At 36.2% G+C, this 15,741-nt stretch overlaps 1 protein-coding gene across 1 annotated transcript in view; it reads right to left on the bottom strand.

The window, feature by feature from the left end:
• The window catches only part of ADGRV1 (adhesion G protein-coupled receptor V1), a 508,055-nt gene that overhangs the window by 468,231 nt on the left and 24,083 nt on the right, over nucleotides 1-15,741 (bottom strand). Inside the window, exons 2-3 of the mRNA XM_026498632.4 lie at nucleotides 2,830-3,014; nucleotides 479-628 (exon numbers count right to left, since the gene is read on the bottom strand). Coding sequence (XP_026354417.4) covers nucleotides 479-628; nucleotides 2,830-3,014 — 335 coding nt within the window. The remainder of the gene's footprint in view (nucleotides 1-478; nucleotides 629-2,829; nucleotides 3,015-15,741) is intronic.

Raw genomic sequence — 15,741 nt, 5'->3', positions numbered from 1 at the left:
CAGTCATTACCTCAACCTAACAGATCAAGCCATAAAGGACAATTAAACCTTAGGCTATTCAAGCATTTTTCCCAGGGGCAGTCCAAAAATTATTCTAAAGCACAGGGACCTCCCACTTCCATGCCTGCTTTTTGTATCCCTCTCCTTTGAACTCAGGAGTCTCGGTCATTCTTTGTGCATCTGGTAGCAGGGGAGGGATAAAAGAGAAAAGGGCCAAATGGAAGACAGGTTTTCTTGAGCATCTGTCATGGCAATTCCTAAATAAGCTAAATGGGTCCAAAAACTATGTAGAATCTTCTAAACAAGATTGTCTGAGGAATAATAACCAGACCGTGAAATTGCCAAAAAGGTTGTCAGTTCTGAGTTCTATGAAAACCATTTTCAGTCTCTAGATGGGCTTGTGTCTAGAGAAACAGATTTTTAAGCACTGTAAGGTTTCTCTGAATTAAGGTGGGTGGCAGGGGCAAGAAGGACTTACCTGCAACGTTAAGTGAAAAATAAAAGTTTCATCAGGCTCTGGTAAGTCATCATCACATACTGCTATGTACACTGTCCGATTTGTTTCTCCAACAGGTATAAATGCTGCAGCATATGTGTCAAAAAAGTCACCGGTGTCATCTCCATACAGCTATCAAATGCAAAATATAGATAGTTCTTATAACAGTGTTAGGACAAGCAAAACTGACACTAACGGGAGCAATCAACAGAAAAAACAGGAATCATCAACTCACACTGATGTTTATAGACAGGACGTACAAAAACAAAACAATATTTAACAACCAAGAAAAATCACCTTCAAAAACATTATTAAAAATGATTCTAAACAAAAAACATTTATTTATGCTTTGGAAAGCAAAGGAATCATTACACAGAAAAGTAATAATTATATAGGAAATTAAGGATGTGAATATTTTTTCTCTGCCTCTTGATTAATCTGAAGTGGTTAACAGCTAACCTGACAAGAAAACAAATTGTAGCTAAAACTCTCCCAAAGAAGAGGTGGAAATAGCCTGCCAAAATGTATCAGGAAAATCGATTATTTACCCTATGGGTTTCAAAGAAATGCTTTTTCCAAAACTTTCAACTGAAGTTTTATTTATATTCTCCCCCACAACTCCAATAAAGACCCAATTCCCTTAGCATTCCATATTATTAGTCATCGTAAACTTTTCCTTAACTTTTTAAGACTTCATTCTGTAACATCAGCATTGCTAATAAGATTTTCAAGGGAGGAGTAATTATGAAATTATAAAGGAGCAACTTTTTGTGCAAAGCTAAATGAGATTTCTTTTGCCAAAAAACTCAAAATGAACAACTTAGCTACTGGAAAAAACTATGATTTAGTACAAATAAAAAATGAAGAATATCTATAGGAAAATTAGAGTCAATTTTTAGTTTTCTTTTATAAAAATAAAGTTTAAATACTTGAGATATCCAATTAAGTTGTTAAGGGTATTGAAAAACTTGTACTCCTAAACATAAAAAGTGGCACAGTCTTTTAGAAAGCATTAACTATCAAGAGCCACTGAAACAAATAGAAAAACACAGTAATCCCACCCAAAAAACCACTTAACCCAAAATATGTAACAATTGGTACATATGTAAACATTTTCATCAAAACAGCATTTACAGCAGCAAAAATTGGAAGCAACTTCAATGAAAAATAGGAGGAAAATGATTGAGAAATTATGATGCCACCATCGAGAGAAGCTGTGAAAATGACAGGGCAATCCCAAAACATCCCTATGATACAATCGGAATTATGCATAAAAGATCACCAAGTATAATGTATATTCAAGTTCAAATGAATTCAGTAAATATATTCACACATAATAAATTAAAAACTCAAAGCAATGCACAAAATTACAAAACCGGGTTTATTTCGTAGGTTGTCCTTCTTTATCTCTTTTTATAATGTTTCACAATGTGGTATTTTAACCTCCTGCTTCAAACTTGTTTTTGAAAAAAAATTTCAAGTACTTTGGGTCTCAAATAGAGCGGTATCTTTAGTGGTCATACGACCTTACTTTCTGGTTAAACACAGACACAAATAGATGCACACATAATCCACCCAATAACTAAACTGTGTGCAAGAGAGCTTGATAGTTTCACAAATCCTGCCTAACTTCTACTTAAGTTAATGTCCTTCATTTCTCCCAAGCTCTCTGACAAAATTCATTTTTAATTTGCCATTTTTCTGCTTTTAAATATCTTATGTATTTTCCCTAAGCCACCTAAAATAAATATCTGAGCAGAGATAACTTGAATATAAATTACTCAAAGTAAAATTTTCATTTAGCTAGAAATATTTATTGATGTCTTTGGTTCTTATTTGTTTTTAAATACATATATGAACATTTTAGGGGCGCCTGGGTGGTACAGCGGTTAAGTGTCTGCCTTCGGCTCAGGGCGTGATCCCAGCGTTATGGGATCGAGCCCCACATCAGGCTCCTCCGCTAGGAGCCTGCTTCTTCCTCTCCCACTCCCCCTGCTTGTGTTCCCTCTCTCGCTGGCTGTCTCTATCCTGTCGAATAAATAAATAAAATCTTTAAAAAATTAAAATAAAATAAAAAATAAAATAAAATACATATATGAACATTTTAAAATAATCAGTCTATACCTTTACAATACTATTATTGTCAAGTGCATATGCTACCTTGAGCACTGTATAAACTCTATAGGAAATATGAATGGAATAGTCTAACGGCAAGTCATTTATCATAATGAAACTACTCAGAATTTCAAACAGTTAAAAAAAATTCTTGTCACTGAAACTAAGAAATTTCATATCAGCTATTTCAGTAAGAATACAGTTACATCATTTCTTACCGATACAATTGCAGTGACATTTGCCGGCTCTCCTATTCTTTCGATGACAAGACGAATAACTGTTGTACTTGTTTCATTAACTACAAATTTTGTTTGTCCGGCAAACCTTATTTCTGTTTCTCCAAACACAAAAGGGATGAATAAAGCTGTGAGGAGATTTACTAGTAAAGACGCAGAGGGCATCCCTATAAGAAAAAAAAAAAAAAACTTTGTTCACAAAACATATCTATTTTCATCAGACTGTGTTGCCTATAGATATGAACACAGAGTGAAGAGCTAGACAGTAAGCAACTGAGACATAAATATATCAAATATTAAGCATCCAACTTAAACACATGATTAAAGAAACAAGTTAAAAGTCATAATCTCTTCCGTGGTTCTGTTTTACAATTCATAACTACTCTTTGTTCTTTAACTTATATATTAAGATAAGAGTTATTAGTAGCGTTAAACTTATTTATTAAATTAGGGTTTTAAAATTTTTTGACCCTAAAATTTATTCTAAGAAAAACATAAACAGTACCTTGGAAATGGAATTAAAGCCTATATCCCCCCCCCAATTAAACTGTAAAATGGAAGCTTAAACTAAAAAATTATCAAATGGATCAATAATCTTAATGGGGCATCTTTGTCTTTTTATTTGTTGATCACACAAATATGAGCGAACTCTTAGAAGTGGTAAATAAAAGCAGTTGAAGCTAAAACTTTATTATATATTGATTTCTTGGTTGTGTCTACCTTTTCCTAAAATTTCTTATTTAAGAATGTTTTTTAAAAAATGTTTTAGTTATTGCAAGGAAATGCTAATGCTTTTTAATTTTTTAGTTGTTGCAAGAAATGCTAATGCTTTCAACATAAATTTCCAAGACTTAAATTTCTATTTTACTAGCTAAAATAGTAATATTTCTTAGAAAATGTCTATGTTGCTATAAAAATAAGCAACTAGACAAACATGTGACAAAGTGTGTACTTCCTTCTTTTCCATAAGTTCTATTGTTTTTTTCTTACTAGAATGTGTGTGTTTATGAATCATCAATAGTGTTCCTGCTTTCAGCACTGTGTGATTCAACTGTTTTCAAAAGCACAACAGTGCAGTGGCCTCTTGAAAGCACTGTTGTTTTGTAATGTAGATGTACCTCTAAAAATGTGAACAATTGATCTCACGGATCATTAAGATTCCAATGGATTATGTGATCAGTCACACGAACATAACAAGTTCATGTGTTTTAAAGGAGAGTTGCATTATGCACTCTATGAGCCAAAATGCCTCCTATTAATCTTTACCTTGGTCAAGAAGTAATAAAACTTTCACGTATGTGGTATTTTCACATGGCTACACATGCCTTTGTATATAGAAACCACCAAACACACAAGTTCTTGATATATTTTAGTTTAAATGTAACTTTCTCAGTCAAGTATATGCAAACAATGCAATCTGAGATTGCTTAACGATGTCTCACATATTTATGGCTGCAAAATCCACAGACAGGGATGCAGAGGTCAGACGGAGTCCAAGAAGGAGACACAGGCCAACAGAGACAGAGATTCTGGAGGACTAAGGCATTCTGTACACCTGTGCCTTCTCTCTAAGAATTTTCACCTGCCATGGGGGTAAGGCACTTGGGAGAAGAAATAAAACAGCTCACTCTTCCCTAACTTCTAAGGCAGAATCTTTAACCAAAAGAAAGTTAATTTTTAAAAATGAGAGAAAGGGAAGGAAAAAGGCAAAGCCTGGGTGAGGCAGGAGATTAGGAGCAGCTCTGGGGCCACCAAAGACAACTGAAGATCTTCTGTGGAATTCTAAAGCCAGAATGATTTCACACCTCACTTATGACAAATAGTGGGAAAGAAATGAACTAGGAATGAGAAAGAGAATACAGAATGGAGGGGTGAGGAGGCAGTGAGCTTGGCTGTGGATGTGTAAGAAAAAGATCAACTTTGGTCTATTGTGATTTTGAAAGAAAAGATTCCTTGATCAGGAGATATGACTGAACTTTGAGCTGAGAGAAATAAGAAGACACCTGAAGTTCTAAGTGAGAAAGAGTGAAAGTGATTTATAGCATGACAAGGGGGAATCATGAATGGCTGGGGAAATAAGTTCTCAAAATTCGTTCTGCATCAGAATCAACTCAAATGCTTGTTAAAAATGCTAACTCACACACTCAAAATTTCTGATCCAGGGAATTTAGGTTGAGGCCCAGGAATCTGCATTCAACAGGCAGCCCTGTTGATTCTAATGTAACTGATCCTTGAGATACACTTTGACATAGGCTGTCCTAGAGGGTGAGGAAGAGTGTGAGGAGAGTGTTCTGGAGTGGGTGTGCAATAGGCCACATCTGCAGCTTTGAGTTAATTACTGAATTTTTCAATGCAATATGCTTGAACTTACTGCAGACTTCCTTATATATTTTTTCTATATGTTACTATATTATATTCTAAGATTCCATATATCCTGAAGAAAAACTGCAAAGACCTATACAAAGTAATCAGAACTAATGCTTATGTACTGTTGTTGTAGACACTTTATATAATAATAACACATTTAATCTTCACAACATGCCTGTGAAGAAGGTACTAGTAGCGTTAATCCCATTTATAGCTGAGGAAACTGAGGCACAGAGTAGTTAACACATGCGGTGCTACTTAGCTAAGCAAATGACCAGGCAGGATTGAACCCAGCAGTTCACTTGCAAACTCTATCCCATAACCACACTATATTGCCTCTTACATTCTATTCCTACAAATCACATGTCTCCATCTTGAAAAATTTGATAGATTGTTTATGCTACCTGTTTCCAAACATTCAAATATTTTAAACTCATGCACGATAACCAAAACTACCATAAAGCTGTATAATTACATGTCTCCTAAAAGTCTGCATGTTATTATTCTAATGAACATTACATTTATTTAACAGAAACTACAGTTCTCTCTCTACTTTAAATATTTAATAGCATCTTTTAATGTCAGGACCAATGAGCTCAAATGGTGCATTCTTGCAGTTTCCCAGGCAATTAGAGCTCCAAGATCTTGGGGCTAAGTCAGTAAATTCATTTTAAATTGGTGCACATCAGTGAATTTTGAGATTATGTGAAATGAACAAACAAGCATGATTGGAAATGCCTCAAACTCTGTGACATCATTGATAATTGAATCTCCCCTGCTTTCATCTTTTCAACTTGCAAGAAAAGTTGTTGAGGCAAAGTTGGCATTCAATAGAAACTAAAAGATGAAGAAAAAGCTTTGGAAGAGAAGTTCCCATTAGAAGACAGGCATAATTACACAAATGCTGAAGTTACTTTTTTAGAGTAACTAGGTACATTTTCCTACCTCATACTAAAAATCTAGTCTTTGGAACTCCCTTTATTAAACTCAGAAGACTAGGTATCAGCAACTGACACAACATGTAAGTCTTGTATCTATTTCAGGTCACTTTTCTCTTACTAGATTTAAGAAAAGTTTTACATGACCCACCAGACCACCTATTTTAAACTTCTCTGTAAAGTGAATTCCAAACAACATGTATTTACAGATGTCTAATTCATATTCTGTCACAACTCTAGAAGAATAACTTTAGCATTATTAAGGCACTCCTCTGCTCTGCAGTGTCATGTGTTCCAATATTCAAATCTTCTCCTTTTCAACTATCATCCATGTTCTCCTCACACCTTGCTCAGGATGATTCACAGGAAATGAAAGCTGTTCCTGCCAATGGATCTCTTATCTCTGAATAGATTTCTTATCATGTTAAGACAATATGAGATTTCTGTTACTTTCTTGCTTATTTCCTAAATGTTACTGTGAAGTTTTGACAGAGTCCTGATAACATACAGGCATGAAGTGTTTGGTTTTTAGATTCCGGTAATCACATTCGGCCTAGACAAGTCATCTAATTCTACAAAAAAATATTTCAAAATTAAAATCAGGAACATATCAGAACAGTTCCTACAATGCAAATTGGTTGTTTTCAGAAGAGCAGATTAAAACGTGGTATGACATTTCTATAGCGAGCACCTGCTCCTATACACTGTGCAGCACCCGGGGCTCATCACTGAGGATATAAACATCCATAAGATATGGTTCTTGGCTCCATGATACTTATGGCAACGGGCAAATGATTCAGATCAGCCCAACCCAAGCCAAAAGGACAATTCTGAGATTCCTGCTTCAGCATAAAGATGCAGATTCCCTCTACTGCTGAATTCGGGATCATTTTGATTGGGGACAGTTTCCTCCAAAGCCTGGAAATGAAGCCAAAACAGCCAGAGACAGAGCCAAGAGGTGGAGAGGAGCCAAGTCTTCATAATCAAGCTCAGCTTCCTGAATCCAGCTTTACCATGGCCTTTTCAGTTACTGAGGCAATAAATTATATTTTTTTCGACAGCCAGCTTAGGCTGATTTTCTGTCACTTTCAACATCAATATTTATCCGTTAATCTCCAATCTGTGACACTATGAACCCATGTCAGTATATACCATGTGGAAGATTCCTCCTCCTCCACTCCAACATTCAACAGTCTTGGTCTTTCTAAACTTTTGTGAAAGAATATCACACTAGCTATCTGTCCTGTTCCCATGCAATTATTACCAGCATCTATAATATTTTCCCCTTCCACCTCAAAACTGACAATGACTAAATTTAGGACATGCAGACAAACCAAAGATGTCTTCACAATAAAACAAAGTGGGACAAAAGTAAACCACATTGACTCCGTGTTCTAGGAAAGTTGATGCATTCTGATTGTCATAAGGAACCCCAATATTATCCTTCTTTAAATGGCATTAATTCCTTTCTCTTGCTTTTTTCCTGAATGCCTAGCTCTTCTTTCTCTTTGGAAAACCTACTGGTATTCACTAACTTTATTTTCCACTTGGGTTACTTAGCACACAACATATTAAACATCATTTATAAAATAATACTCTCCAACACAATATGTCATACTAACCACAAAATTCTAAATCCTGCTTATCTTCCTTCTATCTCACCTCTCATTACTAGGTACCTTAGGAAAGATAGCAAGTATAGTATATCCTGAGTAAATGGAAATAGCCTTCTATTTTAAGTTTCAATAATTCTGTAGGTACAGAATACAATAAGGAATAGAATAAATTTAAGGAGAATCAGCACCCAACAGATGACATTATAAAGAAAAACATATATAGGGGCGCCTGGGTGGCACAGCGGTTGAGCGTCTGCCTTCGGCTCAGGGCGTGATCCCGGCGATCTGGGATCGAGCTCCACATCAGGCTCTTCTGCCATGAGCCTGCTTCTTCCTCTCCCACTCCCCCTGCTTGTGTTCCCTCTCTCGCTGGCTGTCTCTATCTCTGTCGAATAAATAAATAAAATCTTAAAAAAAAAAAAAAAGAAAAACATATATAAAAAATTGATTTTGCTGATTTTGCAGTAATTAGCTTTCACACAAAACCTTTGGTCACTTTGAAAGTTAACTCTGTTGGGGCGCCTGGGTGACTTGGTGGGTTAAGCCTCTGACTCTTGATTTTTGGCTCAGGCCGAGATCTCGGGGTTGTGAGATGGAGCCCCACCTTGGCCTCTGAGCTTGGGGTGGAGCTTGCTTAAGATTCTCTCTCTCTGGGGCGCCTGGGTGGCACAGCAGTTAAGCGTCTGCCTCCGGCTCAGGGCGTGAACCCGACGTTGTGGGATCGAGCCCCACATCGGGCTCCTCTGCTATGGGCCTGCTTCTTCCTCTCCCACTCCCCCTGCTTGTGTTCCCTCTCTCACTGGCTGACTCTGTCTCTGTCAAATAAATAAATAAATAATCTTTAAAAAAAAAAAAAAAAAGATTCTCTCTCTCTCCCTCTGCTCCTCCCTCCCCCCCAATAAATAAATAAATAAATAAATAGAAGATAAAAGTTAACTGTCTTTTTAAGTTTCAGAATAAACAACTACAACCCCTATGAGTGACTGGACATGGTGAAATGACAAACATTATTAGTGCAGAATTGAAGGGATACATTGACCTTTGTTTCAGTTGTTGCCTTGTCAAGCAAGCATCTTCCCACGGTGTGACCACCAGGTAACTGATACTGAAAATATGATCCTAATGGAGAAAAGGTTTTCTAGTTTAGAATTACTTCAGTTCTATTACATTTACTAATGGCCATTCTAAAGCTATAGAGTTACTCCTACAGAACAAGAGAAGTTTCATCACTCATATCATAAATTATTCAGCCTCTAAGAATTTTTAACCTGTGTTATTTATATTTGGGCGAGTACTACAAAAAATTGATATTTTCCTTCTTCCATACCAAAACAGAATTTAAATTTGCAACTTTCAATAAAAAGTAAGCTGGTGATACAAATAGAGGAAAAGCTAGATATTTTTAGATTAAAAAGGGGGTAGTCTCTTATAGTTATTTGACTTTACATAAAGTTTACTACCTTTGTTGCTTAATTTATTTTAAATTTTTAAGAAATATGTTTTATTTTATTCATCTTTAACTAAAATATATATGCTGGCACAATATTAAAAAGTAAGTCTCCCTCACACTAGCCCCCACCAGCCATATGCTTCTCCCACCCAGAGTCAATTACAATTATCAACTTCATCTGTCTCTCACAAGAGAGAATCTATGCATATATTAAGATGTACATCTCTAGGACAAAATTCCTGACAGATTTTGTTTTCTTCTGCATACAGACTGTAGGAATAAGCACATTTTCTCAAGATGGTGGTTGATAGAGAAATAGATACGACGGTTTGATGTTGACATTCATGATGGAAACACATATAATTATCTCAACTACAATCCATCACCGTTGTAGATCTCATCAATGAAATGACTGTGTTCACGGACTTTCACTACACCCGTCAAATCACCCTCTAGGGAAAGAGACACAAATCTGGCAACTTGCACTTTCCTAGACCACACGGTGTCAAGCCTACATTCATCAGGACTTCTTGACCTCTACACATAGAACACAAGAATCATCCTGGGATTCCTTCTGATTCTTTCCCTTTGATCTGTTTGCTGATTCCACATTTTCTTCTTTCTTGGTTTACTTGGTTTATTCCCTTGTTTTGATGGAGAACATCCTCCAGTAACTTCCTAAGAAAGGGTGTGTAGACATAAACCTTTTAAACCTTATATGTTAGGAATTACTGTGTATTAATCTTCCACTTAACAACACTTTCATTGGGTATAGAATTTTAGGTGAAAATAATTTTCATTATTTTGAAAGCCCTGTTCCATTATTTTCAAACTTCCAGTGCTGCTGCTAAGAAATCCAAAATCATTTTGATTATGAAATATTGTATGTGTTTATTTGCACCGTCCTCCCTCTGGAAGGTTCTTCTCTTTGTCCACAGTGTTATAAAATTTCACAGGACTTTTCCTTGGAATGGGCTTATTTTTGTTCATTTGTCTGAGCACTCAGTCAGCCCCCTTCAGTCTGACACCCAATTTTCAGATCTGGAAATTTTTATTTTACAATGATTTCTCCCCCTTCCATTTTCACTGTTTTGTTTTGTTTTGTTTTTCATCCTACAACTCCTAAGACACTTATTATTTGATCTTGGTATTCTGGGATTGACCCTCTCATTTTCTTATCCTTTATTCTCTCTAATTTCCAAATCTTTGATCTTTGCCATGAGAATTTAATTCATCATTCAATTTCAATTCTCCTACTGATTTTTTTTAATGTATGCTATTGTGCTTTCAATTTCCAAGAATTTATAGTACCCTGTTCTTTTTCCATTTATCAAATCCCTTCTTTTATCTCTCAGAAAGTACTATTTTTTTTAAGTTTTCTCTTTATAGTCTCTGTTACCTCTAAGTTGCTTTGTTATTTAATCTGGGATCTATCTTCTATATAAGATTTCTTCAAACATCTGTAATTCTTGATTATCTGCATATGCTTAAAAGTAAGAGACTAAAAAAGGATGACTGAATGTGCTGAATATATGGATCTGTTTATCTGAATATGATTAAGAACCAGAGAACAAAATGAAAATTTTAAGTTTTGAGCATACGTGAGAGAATGTAGCTTGTCAACATTGGGGACAATGAGTAAACCTTTAATAGAAAGTCTCTATTTTAGTACCTTTAGAAAAGATTTTATTCTCAGGTTGATCAGGTTCCCCAAAGAAGAATTTTCCATTCTACTATCTACAAGATACAGATAGAGCTATGAAGACTTCAGGGACCAAGAGCAGGAAAGTGACTGGAGCTTCAGCAATCAGTAATCACATGGTCATCTAATCTCCTGTTTTCTTTAGGGTTCTTCGCCCTTCAAATATGCTTCAGATCCCCAATCAAGAAACCATGTTTAACAGTTTCCAGAGAACAGACAGTAGAGCTGCAGGGAGGAGGGGTCAGCAACAGTATAGAACAGATGCTAATTCCAGGAATCCAGCTATTCCTGGGACAGCTTTTATCCCATCTAGTTGTTTATCCACCCCACACCCATAGTTACCGAGGTACTTGGTACTACCACTCCGTATAATTTTTTGAGAATTCTGTGCAAATTTAGCTATTCCTCGGCCTGCTAGCTTATATTGTAAAGCTGCTGTCAGTCTGCTAAGCCAATTATTACTCATCTGTCTGCCTTCTGGCTCAAAAACCACATTGCTATTGTCTCTTCTCCTCTTCTATCCTTGTGGGTTTGTGCAACTTTTTAAAAAAAGCACTTCACTATAAAGTTTTAGACGGTTTAGGAAGACCCAATATTAAAAGTGTACATCTAAAGTTCCTGTATTCTCCAATTTTCTTAAATATTCAAGTATCAGTTTAAATCCTGTCATGGCTCTAACATAATATTTTGGCATCTCCCATTAACTGCTTCCAACAGATTATTTTCATCACCTTCATATTTTCAACTAGTTAATTTTTTTTTTCTCTTTCACCTACTTTTGTATTAATCATGCACTGGAAGCCAAAATATCTAGGATCTAGTTCCAAACTGGGTGATGGGTTCATAGAGATTCACTATATTATTTCTTCTACTTTTGTGTATTTTTAAAATTTTCCATAATAAACTTTTATAAGAAAAATCTTTAAAGGCTCCTAACTGCACTTAAAGTGCAGATTCCTTACCATGGACTACAAGACCCAGTATAAACAGACCCTATCTATTCTATCAAGTACTCCTCTCCCCCTCACTCACAGCCACACTGGTGGTGTTCCAGATCCTTGGACGAGTCAAGCCCTTTCTCACTTCTCAGCCATAGCTGGTTGCTCCTCAGGTCTAGGACTCTCTTCCCTCCCACCTTTCCCATGACCCTTTCTCATCTCTTATGTTTTTGCTTAAATGTCATCTTCTCAGAGTGACCTTTCTATCCTCTGTGTGTAAAGACATTTGTCCTCTGATACCCTCCTCTCAGCTTTTTGTTTCTTTCATTGCACTTAATCACAATTTGCACTTATTCTGTCTCTCCCTTTAGAAGAAAGGCACCTTCAGGACAATGACCTCGCCCGTCTTGGATACCTTTTGCATTCTCAACACCTAGCATGGGTACAGAGGTGAGGCTCAACAATATTGATAATTTTTAAGAAAAAGTATCCAAAACTTGGATATAAAAACAAAAAAGCATGTGGCATGTAATTTCAATATCAGACAGGGCACAGACCTATTCAAGATTTAAAGAAATGCACTTTGTTCAACTCGACAATTCTTTACTATAGATAAAAGATTTCAGACTTAGTGAAGTTACATGTAAATTTGGAAATTTTCATGCAGTAAAGATGCAAATAATTTTTGTCCACTGAAACGGATAATCCAGAGATCACAGTTTTTTTCTTGGAGGACAATAACCAGTTTTAAAACTAACCTAGGAATCTTATCTCAACATTCCTTTATTAATTTTCTTATACGTACTTAGTTCCTCAAAGCTCTTTGAAGCAGTATTAACACTCTCTTGGTTTCCTCAATAATGCGTTGAATAATATCTTTGACATGTGCTCATCCTATATTTTTATGAGAGTCATGTTTACCAACTTTTGCAAAGTGTGCTTTAACACGATCTCTCTTTTTTCTTTTTTCTTTCTTTTTCTTTTCTTTTTTTTCAGAAGACTAACCATGATAGAACAAATCACTCTGGTACATGCATACAACTCTAGTTCCACAAACTAGATTTGAACCAAAACTTCCAAGAAAAGCAACATGTTAATAAACATAATGAGGTAAGTAAATGCTTGAGACATAAAATCTTTTAAATAATGTATGTGCACTTCTGATTTCTATCATATTTCCAAATGTTCAAGCTTGACGTTTCCCATGAGATCATACAGTCCCATTTGCTTGAGTCACCAACCAGATCACAAAAGCCATTCAAGCTGCTCATATTTGAATTACAAATGCTCACCAAGAAAACAGGAAGAACAATGTGCAGAAGCTTCAACTCTGGAGTATTTGGGGCTCTAGAAGATTACGGATTTCAGCTCTGCTCTCTGTATCCCACTTTGGCAAAGCACAAAATGAAGGACTCACGATGCTAAATCCTTTGAGGTGAATTCAGAAGCAATAAAGTCAGTCAAGATGTGTGCACAGAAATTCCAAATTTGAGTGTGTTAAAGATATCTCTTGTCAAGGAGAAGTAAGACACATTGCCATTTTGCTCCTTTTAAATATAAGGATCCTGTGTCTAAACAAAGATTTCTTGAACCACCATTAGATGGCACCCCTCCATCTTCAAAAACAAACATTTTCTCAAATCATAAAAAAGGTCATAAGAACTTAAAGATAGATTTTTGCCATCTATAGCTCTTTGTAAGAATATAATTTGCAATTCCTCATAAAACCCAAAGACAAAAGTCACAAAAGCAATTTTATTGAAATTAAGATCTGACTGAACACCACTATAATTAGTTCTAGTCTTTCATTCCTCTGAGATTCAGTATTACCTTAAAAAAAAAAAAGTTCTCTTAGCCACTTTTTCTGAGTTTCTTTCTATTCTGTACCTATTTATAGAGTATCATTTGTTTTCAATGAAGAACCTAGGCGCTGACATTTCTAAAGGAATTATATGCACTCATGACAAGTAAGGGAAAGAACAAAGCAAAGAGTTTCATGTTTCATGCTGAAACCAGAGGTTTCACCACGGGAGGTTTAGAGATGTTTTTTAGGCCAAACTGTGTCTACAAAACAATACTAAAAGAATTTTTTCCAAGATTTAAAACTTGAGGATATCACATTTTTAAAAAATGGATTTCTAGATTATTTTGAAAAAACTGAGTGCACGTTTCTACATGACATCAGTTGGCCCCAGCTGAATAGCAATTGTTAATTATAAAGAGAACTTGAACTCCAGTACCATGCCAACGTCTCCTCTAACTAGGATCAAAGAGGAAAGCAAAATATTTCTTATATTCATCCCATTCAAAGCTAGAAAAACACGTACAAGTGTGTGTCCACACATACACCTGCGCACACACACACCTTGTAGGCTGCCCCCCTGTACGGTCTCAGGAATTTGATGTTACAGGGCAAAGCAAAAGCATTCCTAGCAGTTACCTACTTGGAATTCCTGCCATAGAAGCTATGAAGGCTCTAGCTGGACATTGCCAATATCCCTGGGGATGCTGAGTCCCCAGTCACATCTAGCCTCTGCCATCTTCTCATCTTTGCAATAGATGGAGAAGTTAATCAACTTCTCTGGGCCCCAAGATCCCTCAACTGTTAAAGGGAGGAAAAAAGAACAGCTACAGCACTGGGGTATTTGTGACACACTTAGAAATTCATTCCAGTACACCAAGAAGTACCAGATTCCAGGCTCTGGACCTTAAATGTCCAGTGGCCAAGAGACCAAAGGAAATAAGACTGGGCATCCTAGGCTGTCCTATGTGAGGCTCTCCTCCCACCCACCCCCCATCTAATGTAGCAACATTAGAATTAAAGGAGGATGTCTGAGGTAAGAAGGAAACATCCAGAACCTAGGAAAATTTGCAAAGCACTATTAAAAGCCAAGATGGCACAAGGTCTGAGGGGAATGGATTCCAACATTATATTGGAAGAACAAAATGTTGAGACTCCTGATGTTCCTGGAATGCCTGCAAAACTCCAACCAGAGAATCATCTACCCCTATACGTTGTAGCTGGCATGGAAAGTACAGGTAGAAGAGAAATCTGGGAATTTTAGAAATGCCTACCTACCAGGTCACACCTATCACTCCAGAGACAGAGAACAGTACTTCTCAGAGTTAGAAAAATAAGTTTGTATTCTATCTATAATAACTTGAGGTTCCTCCTGAGGAACAAAAGAGTACAAAAAACAAAAGATAGACCAAGACGGCCTGAAGGTGTTTTGAGGTCAAAACTACTGTCACAACCATGCTGTAGCCGAGGATCATCTTCAGGCTTTAACACCGCACACAAAACTTTTATTTATTTTTTCCACTTAAGTATACTTGACATGGAATATTCGTTTCAGGCATGCAACATAGGGATTCAACAATTACATACATTACGAAACGCTCAACACGATAAGTATAGTCACTATCTGTCACCACAAAAAGTTATCACAATATTATTGATTATATTCCTTATGCTGTACTTTCACATCCGTGTAACTTATTTATTTTATAACTGAAGTTTGTACCTCTTTATCCCCCTCACTTAGTTTGCCTGCCTTGCCACCCTCTTCTCTCTGACAACCACTAGTTTGTCCTATATGTATGAGTCTGCTTCTCTTTGCTATTTGTTCATTTGTTTTGTTCCTGCTAAGTAAAGTCATATGGTATTTATCTTTCTCTGTCCGACTTATCTAACTTAGCATAATATCCTCTAGGTCCATCCATGTTGTTAAGAGCAAAACTTCATTCTTTTTCATAGCTAAGTAATATTCCATTGTAGATCCACTTCTTCATTATCCATTCATCTAATGATGGATCCTTAGGTTGCTTCCATACCTTGGTTATTGTAAATAATGCTGCAATAAACGTAAGGGTGTATACATCT

This window comes from Ursus arctos, unplaced genomic scaffold (genome assembly GCF_023065955.2).
Source record: "Ursus arctos isolate Adak ecotype North America unplaced genomic scaffold, UrsArc2.0 scaffold_5, whole genome shotgun sequence".
Classification (NCBI taxonomy): Eukaryota; Metazoa; Chordata; class Mammalia; order Carnivora; family Ursidae; genus Ursus; species Ursus arctos.
This window is presented reverse-complemented; position numbering and strand designations above follow the sequence as displayed.